The 19,643-nt window shown below is 45.2% G+C and overlaps 1 protein-coding gene across 2 annotated transcripts in view; it reads right to left on the bottom strand.

The window, feature by feature from the left end:
- SYCE1L (synaptonemal complex central element protein 1 like) overlaps window positions 1–19,643 on the bottom strand; it is an 85,925-nt gene that overhangs the window by 57,117 nt on the left and 9,165 nt on the right. The window contains exons 2-10 of one of the 2 annotated variants that reach the window (XM_073015588.1): window positions 19,503–19,562; window positions 19,233–19,307; window positions 18,628–18,675; window positions 18,301–18,355; window positions 16,494–16,557; window positions 15,557–15,626; window positions 15,387–15,474; window positions 15,110–15,182; window positions 9,561–9,678 (exon numbers count right to left, since the gene is read on the bottom strand). In XM_073015588.1, coding sequence (XP_072871689.1) covers window positions 9,561–9,678; window positions 15,110–15,182; window positions 15,387–15,474; window positions 15,557–15,626; window positions 16,494–16,557; window positions 18,301–18,355; window positions 18,628–18,675; window positions 19,233–19,307; window positions 19,503–19,562 — 651 coding nt within the window. Of the gene's footprint in view, window positions 1–9,560; window positions 9,679–13,652; window positions 14,926–15,109; window positions 15,183–15,386; window positions 15,475–15,556; window positions 15,627–16,493; window positions 16,558–18,300; window positions 18,356–18,627; window positions 18,676–19,232; window positions 19,308–19,502; window positions 19,563–19,643 lie in introns of those variants that run through there. The other variant, XM_007994126.3, reaches the window with a different exon arrangement.

Below are 19,643 nucleotides of genomic sequence, written 5' to 3'. Positions count from 1 at the left end.
TTAGGCAATATAGCTTACAGGGGAAAGGAAAGGAATGTCTGTGAAGGCAAACGATCTCCAAACTGGAAAATTAGGCAAGATTGTTGGCTGAAGACACTGAGTTAGGTAGGTTGTTATTCCATAGAAAGGAAGAAAAATGCTGCATGAAAGGTTGGATACATCGAAGAAAAAGGCATGGATGGAAAACATCCATAACTTTCACACTATGAAACAGAATAACTGAGGGTGGTATTGCTCTTAATTTCTTTAAAGCTATGAGACTGACTTTATCTTCGGAGGCAGTGAGTTTGATTCAAGTATTAACTTGCATCTGATTGTAATAATAGTGAATTTTTAAATTCAGGGTGTCGCCTCTTTTTTCCCCCTTTTTTGAAATAAACCTCTGGAATTCTTACTGCTTCCAGAAGCTATTTTAATCTTCGGACCTTGGAGGGTATTCATATCTGATCTTATAAGAATAACGTAACACTTGGGGGCAAAGATGCAGCCAAGTAACTTAGCACTGGAAGCTAAGATGAAGAAGACCTCCATGGCTTCCGGGACTTTCCCCTTGGTGCTATGGGCGACACGGAGGGAGGTGACCCAGGCACTGCAGAACACCAGCATGCTGAACATCAAGAACTTGGATTTATTGAAGGTGTCAGGCAAACCCATGGCCAGGAAAGCCAAGGTAAAGCTCCCCAGGGTCAAGGAGCCCAGGTATCCTAGGACACGGTAGAAGGCAGTGCTGAAACCCTCATTGCGTGTGACAACTACAGATCCAAGCTTAGAGTGTGTCTGTGTCAATGAAGGGAGCAAAGTTTCTCAGCCCGAGTCGACAGATCAGGAGGTAGATTCCACTTGGATCAGGGAGAATATGAAAAGGACAAAATTAGGAGATCCTGATACCAATCACCATCTTATTCTCCCTGGCATTCTGGCCTTCAGAGCCAGAACTACAGTGATGGTTTTGGTCAGAATGATAGAAACACAACTCTAAATGTTATTTGTTGGAGTCACCAGGTAACTGTGTGGGGGGGTGGCCAATGAAGAGGGCGGAGCAGAGGAAGAACAGTGTGAGGGAGGTCAGACTTTCAGCAGAATGTATCTGAAAGTCCGTGTACTGGCTTTGACTGAGGGGATTTCCTGATGCTTCACAAATACCCCAAGGACCATTGTAGTAAGGACAGAGAAGCAGAGCTGTGCAGGCCAGAGCCATCCCCAAAGGGTCTTCAAAAGTCAAGAAGTTCACATCCTTTGGAAGATAGTAAATTCTCTGAGTATTCTGATATTGATCATCTGGACACTTCTTATACTGAATAGTATCTGAAAAAGCAATGGTTTTTTGTTTAAGGTTCATAAATTCTTACTGATTCCCAGAAACAAAAAGTCATTTTTGGCATTGTAGGGCACCTTGTCCACTCAGTGCTATACTCAAATGTCATGCTAAAAGCATGTTACAGAAGCAATAATTTCAGACTAACATGCCCATTCTCTCCTTGGTTTTATTTCCCAAAATAACATTTTCTCTCATTGTTCATTTTTCCACATGCCAGTAAATTATTTTCCATTTTCTTTCATAATGAAAGCATTACACTCCCTTAAACATTTAAATATCCATTCTCTAGGCCAAGAGTCCACAAACTCTAGCCTACAGGTCAAATCTAGCCATTACTAATTTTATAGGGCTTATAATCTATGAATGTTTTAATACTATTAGATGGTTGCATTTTAAATGGTTATACAAGCATTTACATATTTTCAGTTTCACCTCTTTGCTTGCAAAATCTGAAATATTTACTATCTGGCCCTCTAAGAAAAACATTTGCTGAACTCTGCCTTATCCTGGATTATTTACACAAATGGCAATTATTTTCTGAGAATTTACACTGAACCCCATGCCTTATTAAGAATGGGGACCTGTTCAACTTTTAACAGATATATCAAAGAGCCCCTCAGGTGTTAATAGTTAAATATTTCTTAGTGTACCCCTTCCACATTTCGAGGTAGAATTCAATCAGCTTGATGTGGCAGGAAAGGTCTTAATCCTCTTGTTTGTACATAGGTTTCTGACCTTATCTTTTGTCATAAACCAAACACTGTATCCAAAGATTCTGATGTAGAAATTGATGTATCATACTCACAGCGCTCATGCCTTCTCTCTTCGCCATGACCTTCTGCAGGGCGTTTCCTTTGCTCTCTTCTTTGCTTGACTAATTCCTACTTGTCTTTAATAATGTAGTCAGCATTACCTGCATTAGGATGTGCCTCCATGCCTCCCTAGACTCTGGTACCTGTGTCTTTGAACCCTTTGTCCTGGGTTGCCTTTCTCATTAGGCTATGAATTATCAATGACAGTGTAGTTTTATTAAACACACACTGAAAAATTGGTACCTACATAGACAGTCAAGAAACATATGGAGAAAAATATTCATAAAAATACATTTATTGTCCAGGCGTGGTGACTCACGCCTGTTAATTCCAGTACTTTGGGAGTCCGAGGTGGGCGGATCACCTGAGGTCAGTAGTTTGAGACCAGCTTGGCCAAAATGGTGAAAACCCATCTCTACTAAAAACACAAAAAATTAGCTGGGTGAGACGGCAGGTGCCTGTAATTCCAGCTACTGGGGAGGCTGAGGCAGAAGAATCATTTGAACCTGGGAGGCAGAGGTTGCAGCGAGCTGAGATCATGCCACTGCACTCCAACCTGGGCAACAGAGCGAGACTATGTCTCCAAAAAAAAAAATAATAATTTATTGTAGCAATATTATTATCAGGTAAAATAGAATTCAAAGAGATATACAGAGGAGAAAAACACATAAAATAAAAATTACACCAGGCTTGGTGACTCACACCTGTAATCCTAGCATGCTGGGAGGCTGAGGCAGGTGGATCACCTGAGGTTGGGAGTTCGAGACCAGCCTGACCAACATGGAGAAACCCCGTCTCTACTAAAAATACAAAATTAGCTGGGTGTGGTGGCACATGCCTGTAATCCCAGCTACCCGGGAGGCTGAGGCAGGAGAATTGCTTGAACCCGGGAGGTGGAGGTTGCAGTGAACCGAGATCGCACCATTGCACTACAGCCTGGGCAACAAGAGTGAAATTCTGTCTGAAAAAAAAAAAATTAAATAGATAAAACACCATTTTCTCCTTTAGAAGACTCAATATAATGATATTAATTTCCTGCATGTTAATGTATAAATTTCATTCAATACAAATATCAAATAATAATAATAATAGGGGTTTTTTTTTTGTTGTTGTTGTTGTTATTGTTGTTATTTTCAAAACAGAGTCTCGCTCTGTCACCCAGGCTGGAGTGCAGTGGCTCCATCTCAGCTCACTGCAACCTCTGCCTCCCAGGTTCAAGTGATTCTCCTGCCTCAGCCTCCCGAGTTGCTGGTACTACAGGCTCATGCCATCACGCCTAGCGATTTTTTTTGTATTTTTAGTAGAGATGGGATTTCACCATGTTAGCCAGGATTTTCTGGCTGATTTCCTGACCTCGTGATCTGCTTGCCTTGGCCTCCCAAAGTGCTGGAATTACAGGCGTGAACCACCCTGCCTAGTTGGGTTTTTTTGTTTTTGTTTTTGTTTTTTTTTGGAAATAGACAATATGATTCTAGAGTGTGCATAGGAAAGAAACTATCCTGGAAAAATTCTGAAACAGTAGAAAAATATGGAGGAGGTCACACTGACTGAGTTTCATAACATTCTTTAAGGGTATAATAATAAAAGGTTTGGTATTTGTGTATAAATAGGTAACTAGATAAAGGAATGGAATAAACAGTTCAGAAATTGACCAAAATAGATACGATTATTTGGTATATGGCAATGATGGCACTGCATTTGGGGGGGGGTAACATGGGCTATTCAGTAAATTCTCTCCAGATTATGTACAGACACAAAATAAATTCCAAATAGTTCAAATATAAACTAAATTGTAAAAGTATTAGGGGCCTGGAGCAGTGGCTCACACCTGTAATCCCAGCACTTTTGGAGGTTGAGGTGGGTGGATCACCTGAGGTCAGGAGTTTCAGACCAGCCTGGCCAACATGGTGAAACCCCGTCTCTATTAAAAATACAAAAATTAGCTGGATGTGATGGTGGGTGCCTGTAATCCTAGCTCCTCAGGTGGCTGATGCAGAATTGCTCGAACCTGGGAGGCAGGGGTTGCAGTGAGCCGAGACTGCACCACTGTACTCCAGCCTGGGCAACAGAGCGAGACTCCACCTTACTAAATAAATAAATAAATGTATTAGGAATGGCGACTTAACACACAGTGGGCAGGAGGGTGGGCAAGCGGTCTCCTCTGGGCAGGGTCCTGGCTAGTGCTGTGGGCACCACAAGGGGAAGAACAGCCCTGTGCTGTCCTCTGGGTAGTAGGAGACTGGAATTGGGACACTTGGGGTTGTATGTTTTTTGAAGCTTTGACTGTGATTTTTAAACAATAAAACGTTCTTAAAAAAAAAAAAAAGGTAACCATTGAGAAAGATATTCAATCTCATAGTGGCAGAGAAATTTAAAGGTAATGGGCATTTTAGATAATGCAGGTTTAATAAGACTTTAGAAATAAGAAGACACATAGAAAGTAAAACAGGCTTTCCAAAAATCAGGCACAAAATATAAAGACAATGACTCTAGAAAAGAAGGTTGTTAAATTCCTACTGGCTTTTATAAGATACAGTTGGAAGAAATCTTTATGACTCTTAAATAGGTTTGATCACAGAAGTAAAACATGACTGCACACTCTTGGAAGAAATGAAGTAATTTTAGCAGGGTGCGGTGACTCACGCCTGTAATCTTAGTTTTTTGCGAGGCTGAGGCAGGTGGATCATTTGAATTCAGGAGTTTGAGACCAGCCTGGCCAATATGGTGAAATCCTGTCTCTACTAAAACTACAAAAATTAGCCAGGCATGGTGGCGGGCACCTATAGTCCCAGCTACTTGGAAGACTGAGACAGGAGAATTGCTTGAACCCGGGAGGTGGAGGTTGCAGTGAGCCGAGATTGCGTCACTGCACTCTAGCCTGGGTGATAGAGTGAGAGTCTGTCTCAAACAATAAATAAATAAAAATAAAAATAAAAATAAAAAATAAATCAATTAATTTTAGAGTTAACACCAAGGAAGGACTGCAAGACAAAAAACAGGCACCTAGGCTAATCAAATTGTCTGCATCTAATAATGACTTGATAAGGAAAGGAAGAAGAAGAAAGGGACTACTGTAATCTCTGGGTAAATGTTACTCAAGATCCCAATGAGAAAGATGCTGAGTAGGATTACGGTGAGTAATAAGTCACAAAAACAGAGTTTGAGTTTTGTAGAAAAATGGAAAATGAAGTCTATGTACTTGTGAATTTTGTGGATATTGCAAATATGTTAATTCTGCCGCTGACCAGTCCCTTAAAACAGCTGGTAGATCAGCAAACAGAATATGCATAGACCTCTCACTGTTCTACTCACTGGTTAGCATCACTGTTTAACAAGACCCTGGAATGGAGAAAAGTAAGAGCTCAATATCCAGGTTCCCAGGAAAAGGTGGCCTGTGATTGTATTCAGCTATACTCGATGTTTCAATTGCTATCTGCAATCTAAATAGAACATAAAATTGAGAGATCTAAAAAGAAACGGTGGATATTTCTGATTCTTTGAAACATAACATGCTACATGTCCTCAAAACCTTATGAATGGCCCGGCACAGTGGCTCACGCCTGTAATCTCAGCACTTTGGGAGATCAAGGTGGGTAGATCACTTGAGGTCAGGCATTTGAGACAGCCTGGCCAACATGGTGAAACCCCGTCACTACTAAAATTACAAAAATTAGTCGGGCATGGTGGCACGTGCCTGTAATCCCAGCTACTTGGGAGGCTGAGGTAGGAAAATCGCTTGAACCTGGGAGGCGGAGGTTGCCATGAGCCGAGGTCATGCCACAGCACTCCAGCCTGGGCGACAGAGCGAGACTTCGTCTCAGAAAACAGACAGACAAAATTATTAGCTGGGCGTGGTGATGGGCGCCTGTAATCCCAGCTACTCGGGAGGCTGAGGTAGGAGAATCACTTGAACCGGGGAGGTGGAGGTTGCAGTGAGCCGAGATAGTGCCACTGCACTCCAGCCTCGGTGATAGAGTGAGACCCTGTTTAAAACAAACAAACAAACAAACAAACAAACAAAAACCTATGAGCAAAGTCAAAAGATCAAGTGGAAAAATCTTTTTCGCTTAAATAGCATGCAAAAAACTTGATCTCTTTATATATATACGTATACACACACACACACACAAATATAAAAAATATATATAGTGTGTATACATATCTTCTTTTAAATCAACAAGAAAAAGACAACCGAGTGGAAAAGGTAAATGGAGGTAAATAGATAATTCATAATAGATATGAGAATGGTTCTTAAAAATATGAAAAGATGTTCAATTTTTCTCATTACTAGATAATTTAAATTAAGCCAACCAAGTAACCATTTTGCCTATCAAGTTAGCAAAGAGTAGACCAAGCAACCCCCCTGAAGTTTCCACAGCTTTCCTGTGTTCAGAGACCATCTGACAGGAAAAATTTTAAAAAGGGTAGGGAAACACATTTAGAGAACAAAATATCTCTTATAGGGAAGCTAAATTAAGTGGCATATTTTCCTCAAATGAGTTGCTTTAAACCTGGAAAAACTACTATCTTCAGTTTGCAAGTATTAAATATTTTTCCCCAGTGTTTGCTTCCTTCAGGAGTGGAAGCCCATGAGACTAGTTGAGATGTGCTATTTATAACTAAATAGTATTATCATAAATAATTAACTGGGTGAATATAAAGGAGTGAGAAACAGTTGAATATAATTCTTTGTAACACCTGTCTGAGCAAAGTTCACATCAAAGCAGCATGGAGCCTCCCCTTCCAAAGGGGTTTTTCTGAATCCGGGACCACAGCTTGAGCTACACACAGAGCTGGGAGTCTATGGAAATGTATTACTAATAAATATACACATTAAGAGCAATAGGCGAGGTAGCCAGAGGTCAGAACAAAGGTTGCTTTTGTATTTAGGTGAACAAAGAATATAATTATATGGATAATCTAGGTATATTTTCCTAATACATATATTTATATTTTTGGCCAGGCGCGGTGGCTCACGCCTGTAATCCCAGCACTTTGGGAGGCCGAGGCGGGTGGGTCACAAGGTCAGGAGATCGAGACCATCCTGGCTAACATGGTGAAACCCATCTCTACTAAAAATACAAAAAAAATTAGCCAGGCATGGTGGCGGGCACCTGTAGTCCCAGCTACTCGGGAGGCTGAGGCAGGAGAATGGCGTGAACCTGGGAGGCAGGGATTGCGCCACTGCACTCCAGCCTGGTTGACTGAGCAAGACTCCGTCTCGAAACAAAACAAAACAAAACAAAACACAAACAAAAAAACCCACATATTTATATTTTTGAGGCAACCAAACTAACCAAAAGTGGGTACGTGAATCAAAGGCAAATGACCTAAAGGATAACGCATGCTGTGTCTACAAGGCATGAAAGGTCTGGCAATTGAAATCTGTAATTCAATTAAGTGTGGAATATGGTCAAAATGACAACTTTTCTAACCCCATGAGAAATAGGCATATTCAAAGTTGTCTGACTATTCAACAAATTAGGTTAAATCTCTTTACTAATTGATTAAAAGTTCCGGCCTATAGTGTCATATAAAATATCCCAATATTCAAGTCATCTACTTGATTAAATGATTTTTTCTCTATTAGGCGGTGTTATGGGTTGAATTTTGTCACACACAACCCCCCCACCCCAATTCATCCATTAAAGTCCTAACCCCAAGTACTTTTGAATATTATTTTATTTGAAGATATAGTCTGTGTTAGTCCATTCTCACATTGCTATAAAGAACTACCTGAGACTAGGTGATTTATAAAGAAAAAAGCTTTAAATGGCTCATGGTTCTACAGGTTGTACAGGAAGCATGCCTTGGGAGGCCTCAGGAAACTGAAAATCATGGCAGAAGGCAAAGGGGAAGCAGGCACGTCTTACATGGTAAGAGCAGCAGGAAGAGACAGTGAGAGGGGAGGTTCTACACACTTTTGATCAGCCAGATCTTTTGAGAATTCACTATCATGAGAAAGCAAGGGGGAAGTCCACCCCCATGATCCAATCACCTCCCACCAGCTCCCTCCTCCAACACTGAGGATTACAATTCGACATGAGCTTTGTTGGGGGACATAAGGCCAAACCATACCATGATCTTTACAGAGATAATAAAATTACAATGAGGTCAATCCAGTGGGCCATGATTCAGTATTAGTGTCCTTATTAAAAGGGGATATTTAGATACAAAGACAGACATGTACATAGGGAGAACAACATGTGAAAATTAAGGCATAGAGTGAATAATGCAGCTACAAGCCAAACACTGCCAGCAAACCACCAGAAGCTAGGAGACAGCCATGAAACAGATCCTCCCTCACAGTCCTTGGAAGAACCAGCCCTGAGGACACCCTGATCTTGGACTTCCTGCATCTAGAACTGCTACTCAGTCTATGGCCCTTTATTACAGCAGACCTAGCAAACTAAAACATGAAATGAGTACAAATAATTGCATCAGAAATAATATTTTAATAATTTTTTAAAATATTAAAAGATTAAATATTTTCATATTTAAAATAATATTATAAAATATAAAATAAAATATAAAATAATATTATAAAAGTAGTCTCAGAAGTGAAAAGAAGGGGAGCACAGTTACTTTTGTGTGAGGGCACAGTTACTTTTGTGTATTCACAAACTGAATCTAGACATTGATTCAACCATGGTTAAGATAGCTCGGTAAGAAGAAATCTATTAATCAAATTTACCATATACATATTTCAAAATAGAAAAATCACCTCAACAGGTGTTCAAAAATATTTTGTAAAATTTAACATTCATTCTTAATTTTTAAAATCTCAACGAAATTCAGTTGGATGGGTATAATCTCTTCATAAACAAAATATACACACATTCAAAAGACAATATGCATTTCCTTTAAAATCAGAAGAAACACGGATTTTTAAAATCGACACCATTATTTAACATTGTTTTATGGGTGGTAATGCAGTGTGAGACCAGAAGGAAGGAAATATAAGAATTGGAACAAAAATATGATTGTTTTATAATTAAAATCCTCCCTACTCACCAAGGATCACAAAAAGTTCTATGGCCCCATAAATCTTCCCAGAAAATATGACTAATACTGCTCTTTCTCTTTTCTTATTAGCCCATGTTTAATACATCTGGGCACCTTAAAGGATCCTACACAATAGAAGCTGGAAGGGCTAGGCAGGTGAGCTACAAGACAAAAGGGTACAATGAGGATGGATTATGGGGTTCTAAGTGTACATGCCCCTCTCCAAAGGCATCATTTAAATTTTTTAAAAGTGTTTTAAAAAGCCACTGTAGCCAGGCTCATTGGCTCATGCCTGTAATCCCAGCACTTTGGGTGGCCAAGGCAGGCTGATTGCTTGAGCTCAGTTCAAGACCAGCCTAAGCAACATGGCGAGACCTCCTCTTTACTAAAAATACAAAAAATTAGTAGGGCGTTGTGGCACATACCTGTAGTCCCAGCTACTCGGGAGGCTAAGGCAGGCGAATCGGTTGAACCCGGGACGGGGAGATGGCAGTGAGCGGAGGCCAGGCCACTGCACTCCAGCCTGTGTGACAGAGCGAGACCCTGTCTCAAAATAAATAAATAAATAACAAAATTAAATTAAATTAAAATTGAAGGCCACTATGATTGACCAAGAACGAAAGCATTTAGTGCTTTTTTTTTTTTCTTCCTAGAACAGTAGTTTATGAACACTAACAAAAAACTTCCGCCTCTTTCTACAAGGAGGAAAAAGAAGCCCAGAAGATGAAGTGATTTACCCACAGATGTAAAGGCAAACACGAGTTAGAAATAAGATGGCCGGGCGCAGTGGCTCACGCCTGTAATCCCAGCACTTTGGGAGGCCGAGACGGGAGGATCACCTGAGGCCAGAGTTCGAGACCAGTCTGCCTGACCATGATAGAGAAACCTCGTCTATACTAAAAATACAAAATTAGCTGGGCATGGCAGGCGCATGCCTGTAATCCCAATTACTCAGGAGGCTGAGGCAGGAGAATCGCTTGAACCCGGGAGGTGGAGGCTGCGGTGAGCCGAGATTACGTTATTGCATTCTAGCCTGGGCAACAAGAGCGAAACTCCATCTCAAAATACTACTACTACTACTAATAATAATAATAATAGGAGGCCTGCTTGAGGTGATGGATAGCTCATTTACCCCTTTTGTGATTATTATGCATTGTATGCCTCTATCAAAATATATCATGTACCCCACAAATATATATACTTACAAGGTACCCATAAAAATTTAAAATTTTAAAAAAGAGAAAAATAAGAGGCTTCATTCTCCCTATTGAATATAAGGGAAGATACTCCTACCCTACCCCTTCCCAGTTTTCCCCAACCCTTTCCCCTTTGCCTTTTCTGAGAGCATCTACTTAAAAAACCTTGTTATGTCTCTTTGAAATGCATATAAATCTTTTTAAAAAGCTAATAAACCTCCTACTACCTTTATGACCTATGATTGTCTTTCTAAAGGACCTGAGAACCATCACTTTGAAATTTAATCAAGGAAGATAGCATCCCTGTCTCATAGTTTCTGTGAGAGAGTTAGGGTCCAGCTTCAGCATGCAGGTGCTTTGCTCCAGAACTGTGTCCCGTCATTGAATTTTCCTTTGGATAAAGCCAATTAACTAACACAGAGAGTAACCCTAATTTAGGATGAACTATGAGTGACAAATCGTGCTATTAAGTCTTTATTTGAGAACTAGTTATTGTTCATCACTGAATGAGTTGTATCTGGCTGTATTAAAGGGTGAGATTTATTTGTCCGCCTTTGCAATCTCTTTTGTGATTGCCTGTGACATCACCTTCTGGTTTAATGCTTATTCAGTAATGAAACTGTCTTCTTTCTCTTCTACTTTTTATGGAGTTTTCTGGGTTGGCAGATTTTGTTTTAGTTATATGTCCCCAATAAGGTCACACAGTGAACCAGGGCTGAGTCACAAAAGGAACTGTCTGACTCTTGGCGTGGTATTCTTTCCATTGGCTCACTGCCTTTCAGGACCACACGATTTTAGGTCTGCAGTTGTTTACTGTGTACCGCTTTTCTCCCTCCAGTGAGTCTTTAAGCTCCTTGAAGACAGAACCTATGACTGATACATTTTCTGCTTTCTCAGTAGCTAACAAAGTGCCAGGGATATGGCAGATATTCAATAAATGCCAATTCTTCCACTGAACTTGGAAGAATTAAGTCAATTGTGATCTTAACTCTCTGACAGAAATGAACCAAAAAAATTTAAAAAAAAATAAAAAAAAGAAAAAGAACTTGGATGAAATGGAAAAGAGTGCAGTGTGGTGTGGTATGGAGAAGAGGAAGAATTCCGAATGTGGGGTAAGAAGATCTGGCCTTGAATACTAGTTCTTCCCTGGTTTCACTGAAGTCACCATCAGTTTCCTTAACTGTAAAGTAACAAAAAATATATAATGTTTATTATGTAAGATTCCTAGGATCATGACCAAATGAGGATGTGAAAATTCTTTGTAATAATGACAGCTACCACCAACGCAGTACTTATGATGTACCAAGTATGGTTTTAAGCACTTTCCATATATTATCTATTTATTTAACCCTCACAATAACTTTCTACTTTACAGATAAGGAAACTAGCCATACAGAATTTAAGTAACTTCCGCCAGGCCCAGTGTTTCACGCCTGTAATCCCAGCACTTTGGGAGGCCAAGGCAGGTGGATCACTTGAGGTCAGCAGTTTGAGAGCAGCCTGGCTAGCATGGTGAAACCCGTCACTACTAAAAATACAAAAGTTAGCTGGGCGTGGCCGTGGGCGCCTGTAATCCCAGCTACTCGGGAGACTGAGGCAGGAGAATCACTTGAACTCGGGAGGTGGAGGTTGCAGGGAGCAGTGATCTCGCCATTGCACTCCAGCCTGGACGACAAGAATAAAACTCCATCTAAAAAAAAAAAAAAAATACGGTGGGGGGTAATTTAAGTAACTTAACTGTGTAACCTGAAGTTACACAGCTAGTATGCAGCAGAGCTGGGATTCTTACAAAGACAGTCTGGCCCTGGGTTCTGTTCTGCTAACTAGTGTGCTCTATTAGTCAGTAATATTATTATCCTCTGGGAGATTCCACTGCAGTCACTTTAGCCACTGTCTCTTTCATGCCTTGTCTAGCTTGCTACTCAGGCTGTGCTATGTTTGCCTCTCCTCGGGCCCCTCCTCTGACTCCTCTCCTGTTTTCCAGTGGGTTTCTTTCTGGCTTACTTTTTTCAAGAACGTCCTGGCCGGGCGCGGTTACTCACGCCTGTAATCCCAGCACTTTGGGAGGCCGAGGCGGGGGGATCACGAGGTCAGGAGATTGAGACCATCCTGGCTAACACAGTAAAACCCCGTCTCTACTAAAAATTAAAAAAAAAAAAAATTAGCCAGGCGTGGTGGTGGGACACCTGTAGTCCCAGCTACTCGGGAAGCTAAGGGAGGAGAATGGCGTGAACCCGGGAGGCGGAGCTTGCAGTGAACCAAGATCGTGCCACTGCACTCCAGCCTGGGCGACAGAGAAAGACTCTGTCTCAAAAAAAAAAAAAAAAAAAAGTCCTTCAGCCTTTTGACAACACTGAGCTCCCCCTGGCTCATTCACATTTGAACCTGAACTACAAGCTAAGAAGCTTGAGAATTATGGGATGAATGCAAGCCCTGTGGAGAGAGGACGTGGGTGGGGAGAGAAACGCTGTTACAGGAAGTAAGTGAAGACATCCCAGGTAGCTGTCAATTATTTCAATGAAAGGAGAAGTAGCCCGGCCAGGAAGTTCAGTTGAGTCAGGAGAACACAGGGCAAATCAAAAGCCAGAGTCTTGCTCTGTGGCCCAGGCTGGAGCGCAGTGGCGCCATCTTGGCTCACTGCAACCTCCACCTTCCGGGTTCAAGCAATTCTCTGCCACAGCCTCCTGAGTAGCTGGGATTCCAGACACCCACCACCACCAAACCAAGGGGTTTCACCATCTTGGCCAGGCTAGTCTTGAACTCCTGACCTCGTGATCCACCCGCCTCAGCCTCCCAAAGTTCTGGGATTACAGGCCTGAGCCACCGCCCCCAGCTGGTCATTGAGTTTGAGAGACATTAAGCAATTTGCCTGAAGTCATCCAGCCCGTGAACAGGGAAACCAGGACTCGAATCCTAGGTGCCCAGTGGTAAGTCGGCAGAATATCCAGGCTGACCCCATTCGTGTGACACAGACAGGATGACGAAGAGGATACTGAGGTTCCTTAGAGATTCCTGGAGACTGGCCTTAGCAAGCAGATGGGGTCAGTGGGGCAGGGGATCACAACCTGGGCCTGGAGTCAGTTGTGCCCGGATGCGAGTGGTGACTCGGGGACTAAAGCTCCCTGGGCCTCATCTGTGGACTTGGGATAATAATGGCAACAACTGCGATACCCAACGTTTATTGAGGGCTTACTCTACAGATTCACTATCTCAATTTTCCTCATCACTAAATTGGGAATAACAACAAGAATAGTAGTGAGAAAAATTAATGATAGATACCATTTATTGAGCATTTACTGTATAAAAATCTCTGTTCTGAGAGATATACACACCTTAGCGTTCCTCATCTGTAGCCTGAGAATAATAATAATAAATCATATGAACCGCTTACTGATCACTTAATGGACAGAAGCCCTGATCTAAGTGAGTCACACGTCTCAGTTCCCATTCTCTAGGGACTAGGAATAGTGAATCATCACAACAGTATGTGAGAGTTGACATTCACTGAATACTGTGTACCACGTCCTCTTCTACACACATTAGATAATGCCCAACTTGACTGGTCCCTGGCAACTCTCCAGTGTCGTCTCCCACCCCACTCTACCTCATTCCACTCCACCACGCAGGCCTCCTCCAGACGGCTCCTCAAACACAGCGAAGTGCAGCCTCACCTCCAGGCCTTGGCATGAGGTATGTCTTCTGCCAGGCGCACCTTTCCCCAAACACCCACAGGGCTCACTGCCTCCTTCGCTACCTCACTTCTCCGCTCAGATACCACTTTCTAGGTGAGGCCTTCGCTAACCGCGCTGTTTAAAATCCAGGGCTTACAACAGTGCCTGGTACCCAGCAGGCAATCGGCAAATGCCTGCTTAGTCACTACATGCTCGGTCAATGGCAGCAGCCTGGTGCCGGGTGCCTTTGGAGTTGGGTCCCCAAGGCTGGCCTCCGGAGTGGCGGACACATTTAACAGATCTGAGGTGGCCTAGGGGATGTGACCCCAGACGAGGACCAGTAGGGCAAAGGCCCGGAAGGGACACGTGTTTGGAGTGTTTGAGAAGGGTGGAGAGGCAGCCTTGGCTAGAATCCAATGTGTGAGAGGAGCTCAGATGGGCGGACACGTCCCAGAGCTAGCGCGAGTCTGCGGGTCTTGCAGAGACTCTGGGTTTCCTGAGACCACCGGAGACACACAGACCCCGAGGACCGGGATGGGTTAACACGTGCCCTCTAGCCCCTGTTGACAACATAGATTTGGGAACTCGAGATGAGGCTGTGGGGGGGGGGGGTCCTGACACCCACTTTACTCTCTCTGAGCTCAGGAGCATTTACCGAGCCTCTGGCGCCTGGGGCTTGACTGGAGGGCGGGGTCAGGCAGAGGCCCCGCCTCGAGACCCCAGGACGCCCCTCCCCTCTCCACCGTGAAGCACAGACTCCGGGGAGAACGCAGGCACGGTCGGAAATTATCGCCTTTATTTCTTGGCCGATCTCGAGGGAGGGCGGGGACCGGGCGGGTCCTGCTGGCCTAGGGGGCGTCAGGGGCAGCCACCGGCGGCTCCGGATCCACCTCGTCGCGGGCGCGGGGGAGCTCAGGTCCGGCCTGCCGGGGGCGGGGTGAGGCTGCAGACTAGGTTCCCGCGCTCCTCGCGTCCGCCCGCGTCTGCCCTAGGCCTCCACCGAGGCTTCCTCTACCTCCCGGGCCGCCCTGCTCCGCACAGACCCCACTCTCAGGGGCCACTCCCAGGACCCCTGCCCGCCCCGCCTCCCTTCCCCGGGCTCCCTACCTCTCCCTCGCCGGCCCCGACCTCGGGGGCGCTCGGGACCTGCTCCCCGAATATCTCCAGCTCCGCCTTCAGCCTGCGGAGAAGGGGCCGAGGAGAGAGGAGGAAGAGAGGGAGAGTCTAGGGAACAAGGAGGAAGCCACGCAGACGCGGAGACCCGACGACGCCAAGGGAGGCACAGGCGGGGGAAGGGGCAGTGGGGGGCGGAGCGGGGGACCTGGGCCGGTTCCCCTCCGCCCTGTCCCTGCCCTCCTCGCCCACACCTCCCTTCCCCTCTCACCCGTCATTCACCGCCCTGCCGCCTTCGACCTCAAGCTGCGAGCGCAGCCGCCGCTCCACGTCCCGCAGCTTGGCGCGCACCAGCCTCCCTGTGGGTGGGCGGGCGTCAGGGGCAGGGCCGAGGCCCGGCCACATGCCCCTCCCCCGGCCCACCTGGCGCGGGAGACTCACTCTCCGAGAGCAGCTGCTCCTTGCTCCTCTCCAGGGCACGGATCTCCCGGGCCAGTCGCTGCTCCAGCATCTGAGAGGACAAAGAGGAGGCCTGCCCGTCTGGCTGTCCTCTTGGCTACATGGCCCGCCCCTCCCCTTTTGTGCTTCTCGGGAAGTCTTCACCTACATTAGGTCATTCATTCATTCAACTATTTATTAACTCAATGTGCAGTTTCTGCTGTGGCTGGAGACCCACCCACCTCCCCCCAAACGCTCTGCATGTCTCCAGGCACCTCTCAAACTTGAACTCTTCCCACTCTCCTCATCCTCCACTCCCCAGTCTGCGGCTCCTCAAAGGTTTCAGGCACCGTCCAGTCCCAGGGCCTTCCTTCTGTACCCAGATACCTGCACCGATTCTTCCCTCACTTCCTTCACCTCTGCGTGGAGATGTCAATTGCTAGAGGCCTTCCCACTGACGTTCCACGATCTAGTCACTAACTTTCCTGGTGCCTCCACTGTCCCCAACCAGCTTGAGACAGCCTCTTTGATCTGCTAAAGACGTGGCCTCTTTGATCTGCTACCCTCTCTCACTGCCTCAAATGCAGGCCGGTGCAGCCACTGACATTCGCTGAATGAAGGAATGACCTGACCATGGCTTTCTCTGGGCTGCCATTTGCCACTGCAAGATGAACATACTCTGGGTGAGCAGGGGGAAAGCAGATCACAATGGTACGCACCCGTCTGGGCAGGTGATGCTGGGTGTGGCAGTAAGGCATGGTGAGACTGAAGATGATTTTAGATAAAAGCTGAGGGACTGAATAGGTGGACAAGAGGAAGCAAGGAATCAAGGACTATCCCGTGGCATTGGGCCTGGGCAGGGGTGGACTCTGGGCCAGTCAGTGGGACACTAAAGCCAGGGGAGGAGTGGCTTTGGTTGCAGGCAATGATAATGGCTCACGTGGAATTCCCAGAGGTCCTTGTGCTGGCCCATCAGATCCTCCAGCTGTTCTTTGACATCCAACCTGGAGGCCGACACCCAGGAATGAGAGAACACACGCTAGGCCTGACCCCTGATGGGGGCTCCTCATGTGCGGGCCTTCAGATCCTGCCCATGCTTCCTCTGCTGGGAGCCACTTCATGGGTTTTATCCTCTAAGCTTTGGTTCCTGCAGCACCTCTTCCAACAAACTCTCCCTGATGCAAGCCCTGCTCCCACTTTCTACACTGTGGTCTGCCAGGCCCCAGGCTTGGGAGTTACCCTAGATTCCTCTGTTTGGGACTCTGAAACCTGAGAGTTATGGACAAAAATTTGTTCCATGTACTGTTGCAACATGTGCTTCCTGGGAAGGGAAAGACAACCCTAAGTGGTATTCTCTGAATGACCCACCATTCACTCCAGCAGGAGTGGGAGTTGGGATGTCTGTTCACGCATTCAGCTTTCTCATTTCCCCTGCTGAATGAGAACCTTCATGGGCCTCTGTTGAGAACATCACCCTGTCCATCCTGTCTCCCATGGAATGAACTCTGCCTCCCCAAGAAGGCTTTGTGAGGCGTGTGGTAATCTGACACCACAGATTCTGTAACATCCTGGCTTGAAGCCTCATCTGTTGCTTCACTGTGACCCTGGGCAAGTTACTTAACCTCTCTGGGTCTCAGTTTCCTCATATGTAAAATGGTGGTGTGGAGGGTGACATTAGCCTTTAACTCCTATAATTGTCATTATGAGGATTAGGAACATAAATGGGCATAAATGCTCATCAGACAGTGTGAGTAGTGTGGTTAAGTATACACACATTAGCTAACATCAGGTTTCCCCATGCAATTAAAATCATGGTGCACCAGGATGTGAGACCTCTGGTAACAGGAATGTGCTAAGTAAAGGTTCAGAGGATGCTGGGCATGGTAGCTGACGCCTGAAATTCTAGCATTTTGGGAGGCTGAGGCGGGCAGGATCACCTGAGGTCAAGAGTTCAAGACCAGCCTGACCAACGGGGAGAAACCCCATCTCTACTAAAAATACAAAATTAGCCAGACGTGGTTATATGCCTATAATTCCGGCTACTTGGGAGGATGAAGAGATGGATGGATATACGGTTGGAGAGACAGTTGATTGGATGTGTGAGCTGCTGGCTGGAGAAACGATAGCTGATTAGAGAAATGATAAGTAGAGGAATAGTGGCTGGATAGAGAAAGAAAGGATTGCTAGAAGAAAGGATAGATGTCTGGATGGATGGTTGGCTAAGTGAATATACGACAGGGAAGGACAGAGAGAGGATGAATGCATGATTGGATGGATGGAAGATTGTTAGGTGGAAGGTTGGAGATAAAATAGCCATCTGGCTGGATGACATGCTTGGATAGTTGGATAGATGGATGAATGGATGCATGAGTGAGTAGGTGAATGGCTAGATAGGTAAGTAGATGAATGGGTGGGCAAATGGATGACTGGGGCTTAAAATAAGCAGACAAATAAGCAAGTGAATGGATATCAGAGGACCTGGATAGCCAATAGCAAAAGACTGAGGGTAACACCAATGGATGGAATATATTTGATAAAGAAATTAGTAATGAATAATTAAATGAGTAAATTAATCTTAACAGGACCATTTAATATCAGAGATAACCAAGGAAGTCTTTTGTCTGACTGCTCTATTTACAGAAAGGTAAAATGAGGCTTCCATGTCCAAGATTGATTTCCATAGCTCTTGCTCCCTCCTTTTTCAGCTGGGGAATGAGGTGGGGAAGAGCTGAGGCAGGGCCACTTACCTCCGAGCCTCACTTTCCTTCTCTTGGCAGTGCATCTGGAGGATCCTGAGTGCCTCTGTGGGGAAGGAACCAAGGGGACCCTTTGGGAGCTCTTGGGGAGTCAGGGTTGGCCAGAGGTAATGGGCCCCACATCATGTCAGGCATTGGAGGGCACCGTGAGGACTTGGGTGTTTACTCCAAGTAAGGTAGCGATCCAGGGAGAGATCTGTGCAGACAGGGAAGCACCCTGACTTAGGTTTCAGTGGGATTCCTCTGGCTGCTCTGAGGAGTATGGACTTTTGTGGGATGGAAGAGTAGAATAAGGAAGACACAGCAACTGGTAAATACCTTGCTTTTTGCTCAAGACCTCCTCTAGGTGCACTTTCTCTCCATTCACTGGAAAACACAACGACACTTTCAGCCTCCAGGCACCCCATCGCCATCCCCATTGCAACTTCATATAAGGGGAAAGCCACACAGAAGGTGTAGTACAGCCCTAGGAGAGCTGACGTATCTTCTTGCCACCCTTGCAACCATCTCCCACAAGGACCATCCTGATCCAGCTTCTCCCCCTCTATGCCCACATTCCTTGTAAATGTTGAAGGACTGAAGACCCTGAAGAATGTACAAGGTTTACACTGAGGAGAGAGATGGCTATAAAGAAATACACACACAATGTCAGGTGGACATAAAGATTCCTAAGAAACAAATGAGCCAGGGGCGTGAGAATGACCAAGAGAGGGCGGGATTCTATTCTGAGAAGAGACCATCAAGATAGGTCTGTCAGGGTGAAATTTGAGCTGAGAGCTGAAAGATGACATGAGACAGTCAGAGGCAATACAGATGATGTGAGCTAAGAGCATTGTAGGCCAGGGAACAGCCTGTGCAAAGGCCCCAAGGTATGCACAGAAACATCTGCAGTGTTGATGGGTCCCTCTTTTGGCCCCACTTACAGGAGTCTAATTCCCTATGCAGGGCCTCCCAGAGAGTGTGGGTCTCTCTCAGTTCCTCACTGGATTTCTTCTTTGCTGGGCCAAGAAGGGAAGAAGACACTGTGTGAGTGTAGTCTCTAGCCTTGCTGTTCTCTCGCAAATATGACATCGCATATTCATCTTCAAACAACCCTACAGGGGCCTAGATTTTATAGATGAGGAGGTGGATTCATTATAAATCCAGGCTCTTCCTGCTGGCCCCAGCTGGCCAGGCTAGGTCCCCAAGTTTACCTTGCTGAAGCTCGTTAATCCGGTTAATCAGGTCCTCTATCTGTGGCTCCAGACTTCCCTCTGAAGAAAGAAAGGAAGAAAGACTGAGCCAGAGAAGACTGGTGTCTGGCTGTCCAAGGCAGACGGAGAAGCACTGTGTCT

Source organism: Chlorocebus sabaeus, chromosome 5, assembly GCF_047675955.1.
Source record: "Chlorocebus sabaeus isolate Y175 chromosome 5, mChlSab1.0.hap1, whole genome shotgun sequence".
Lineage (NCBI taxonomy): Eukaryota > Metazoa > Chordata > Mammalia > Primates > Cercopithecidae > Chlorocebus > Chlorocebus sabaeus.
This window is presented reverse-complemented; position numbering and strand designations above follow the sequence as displayed.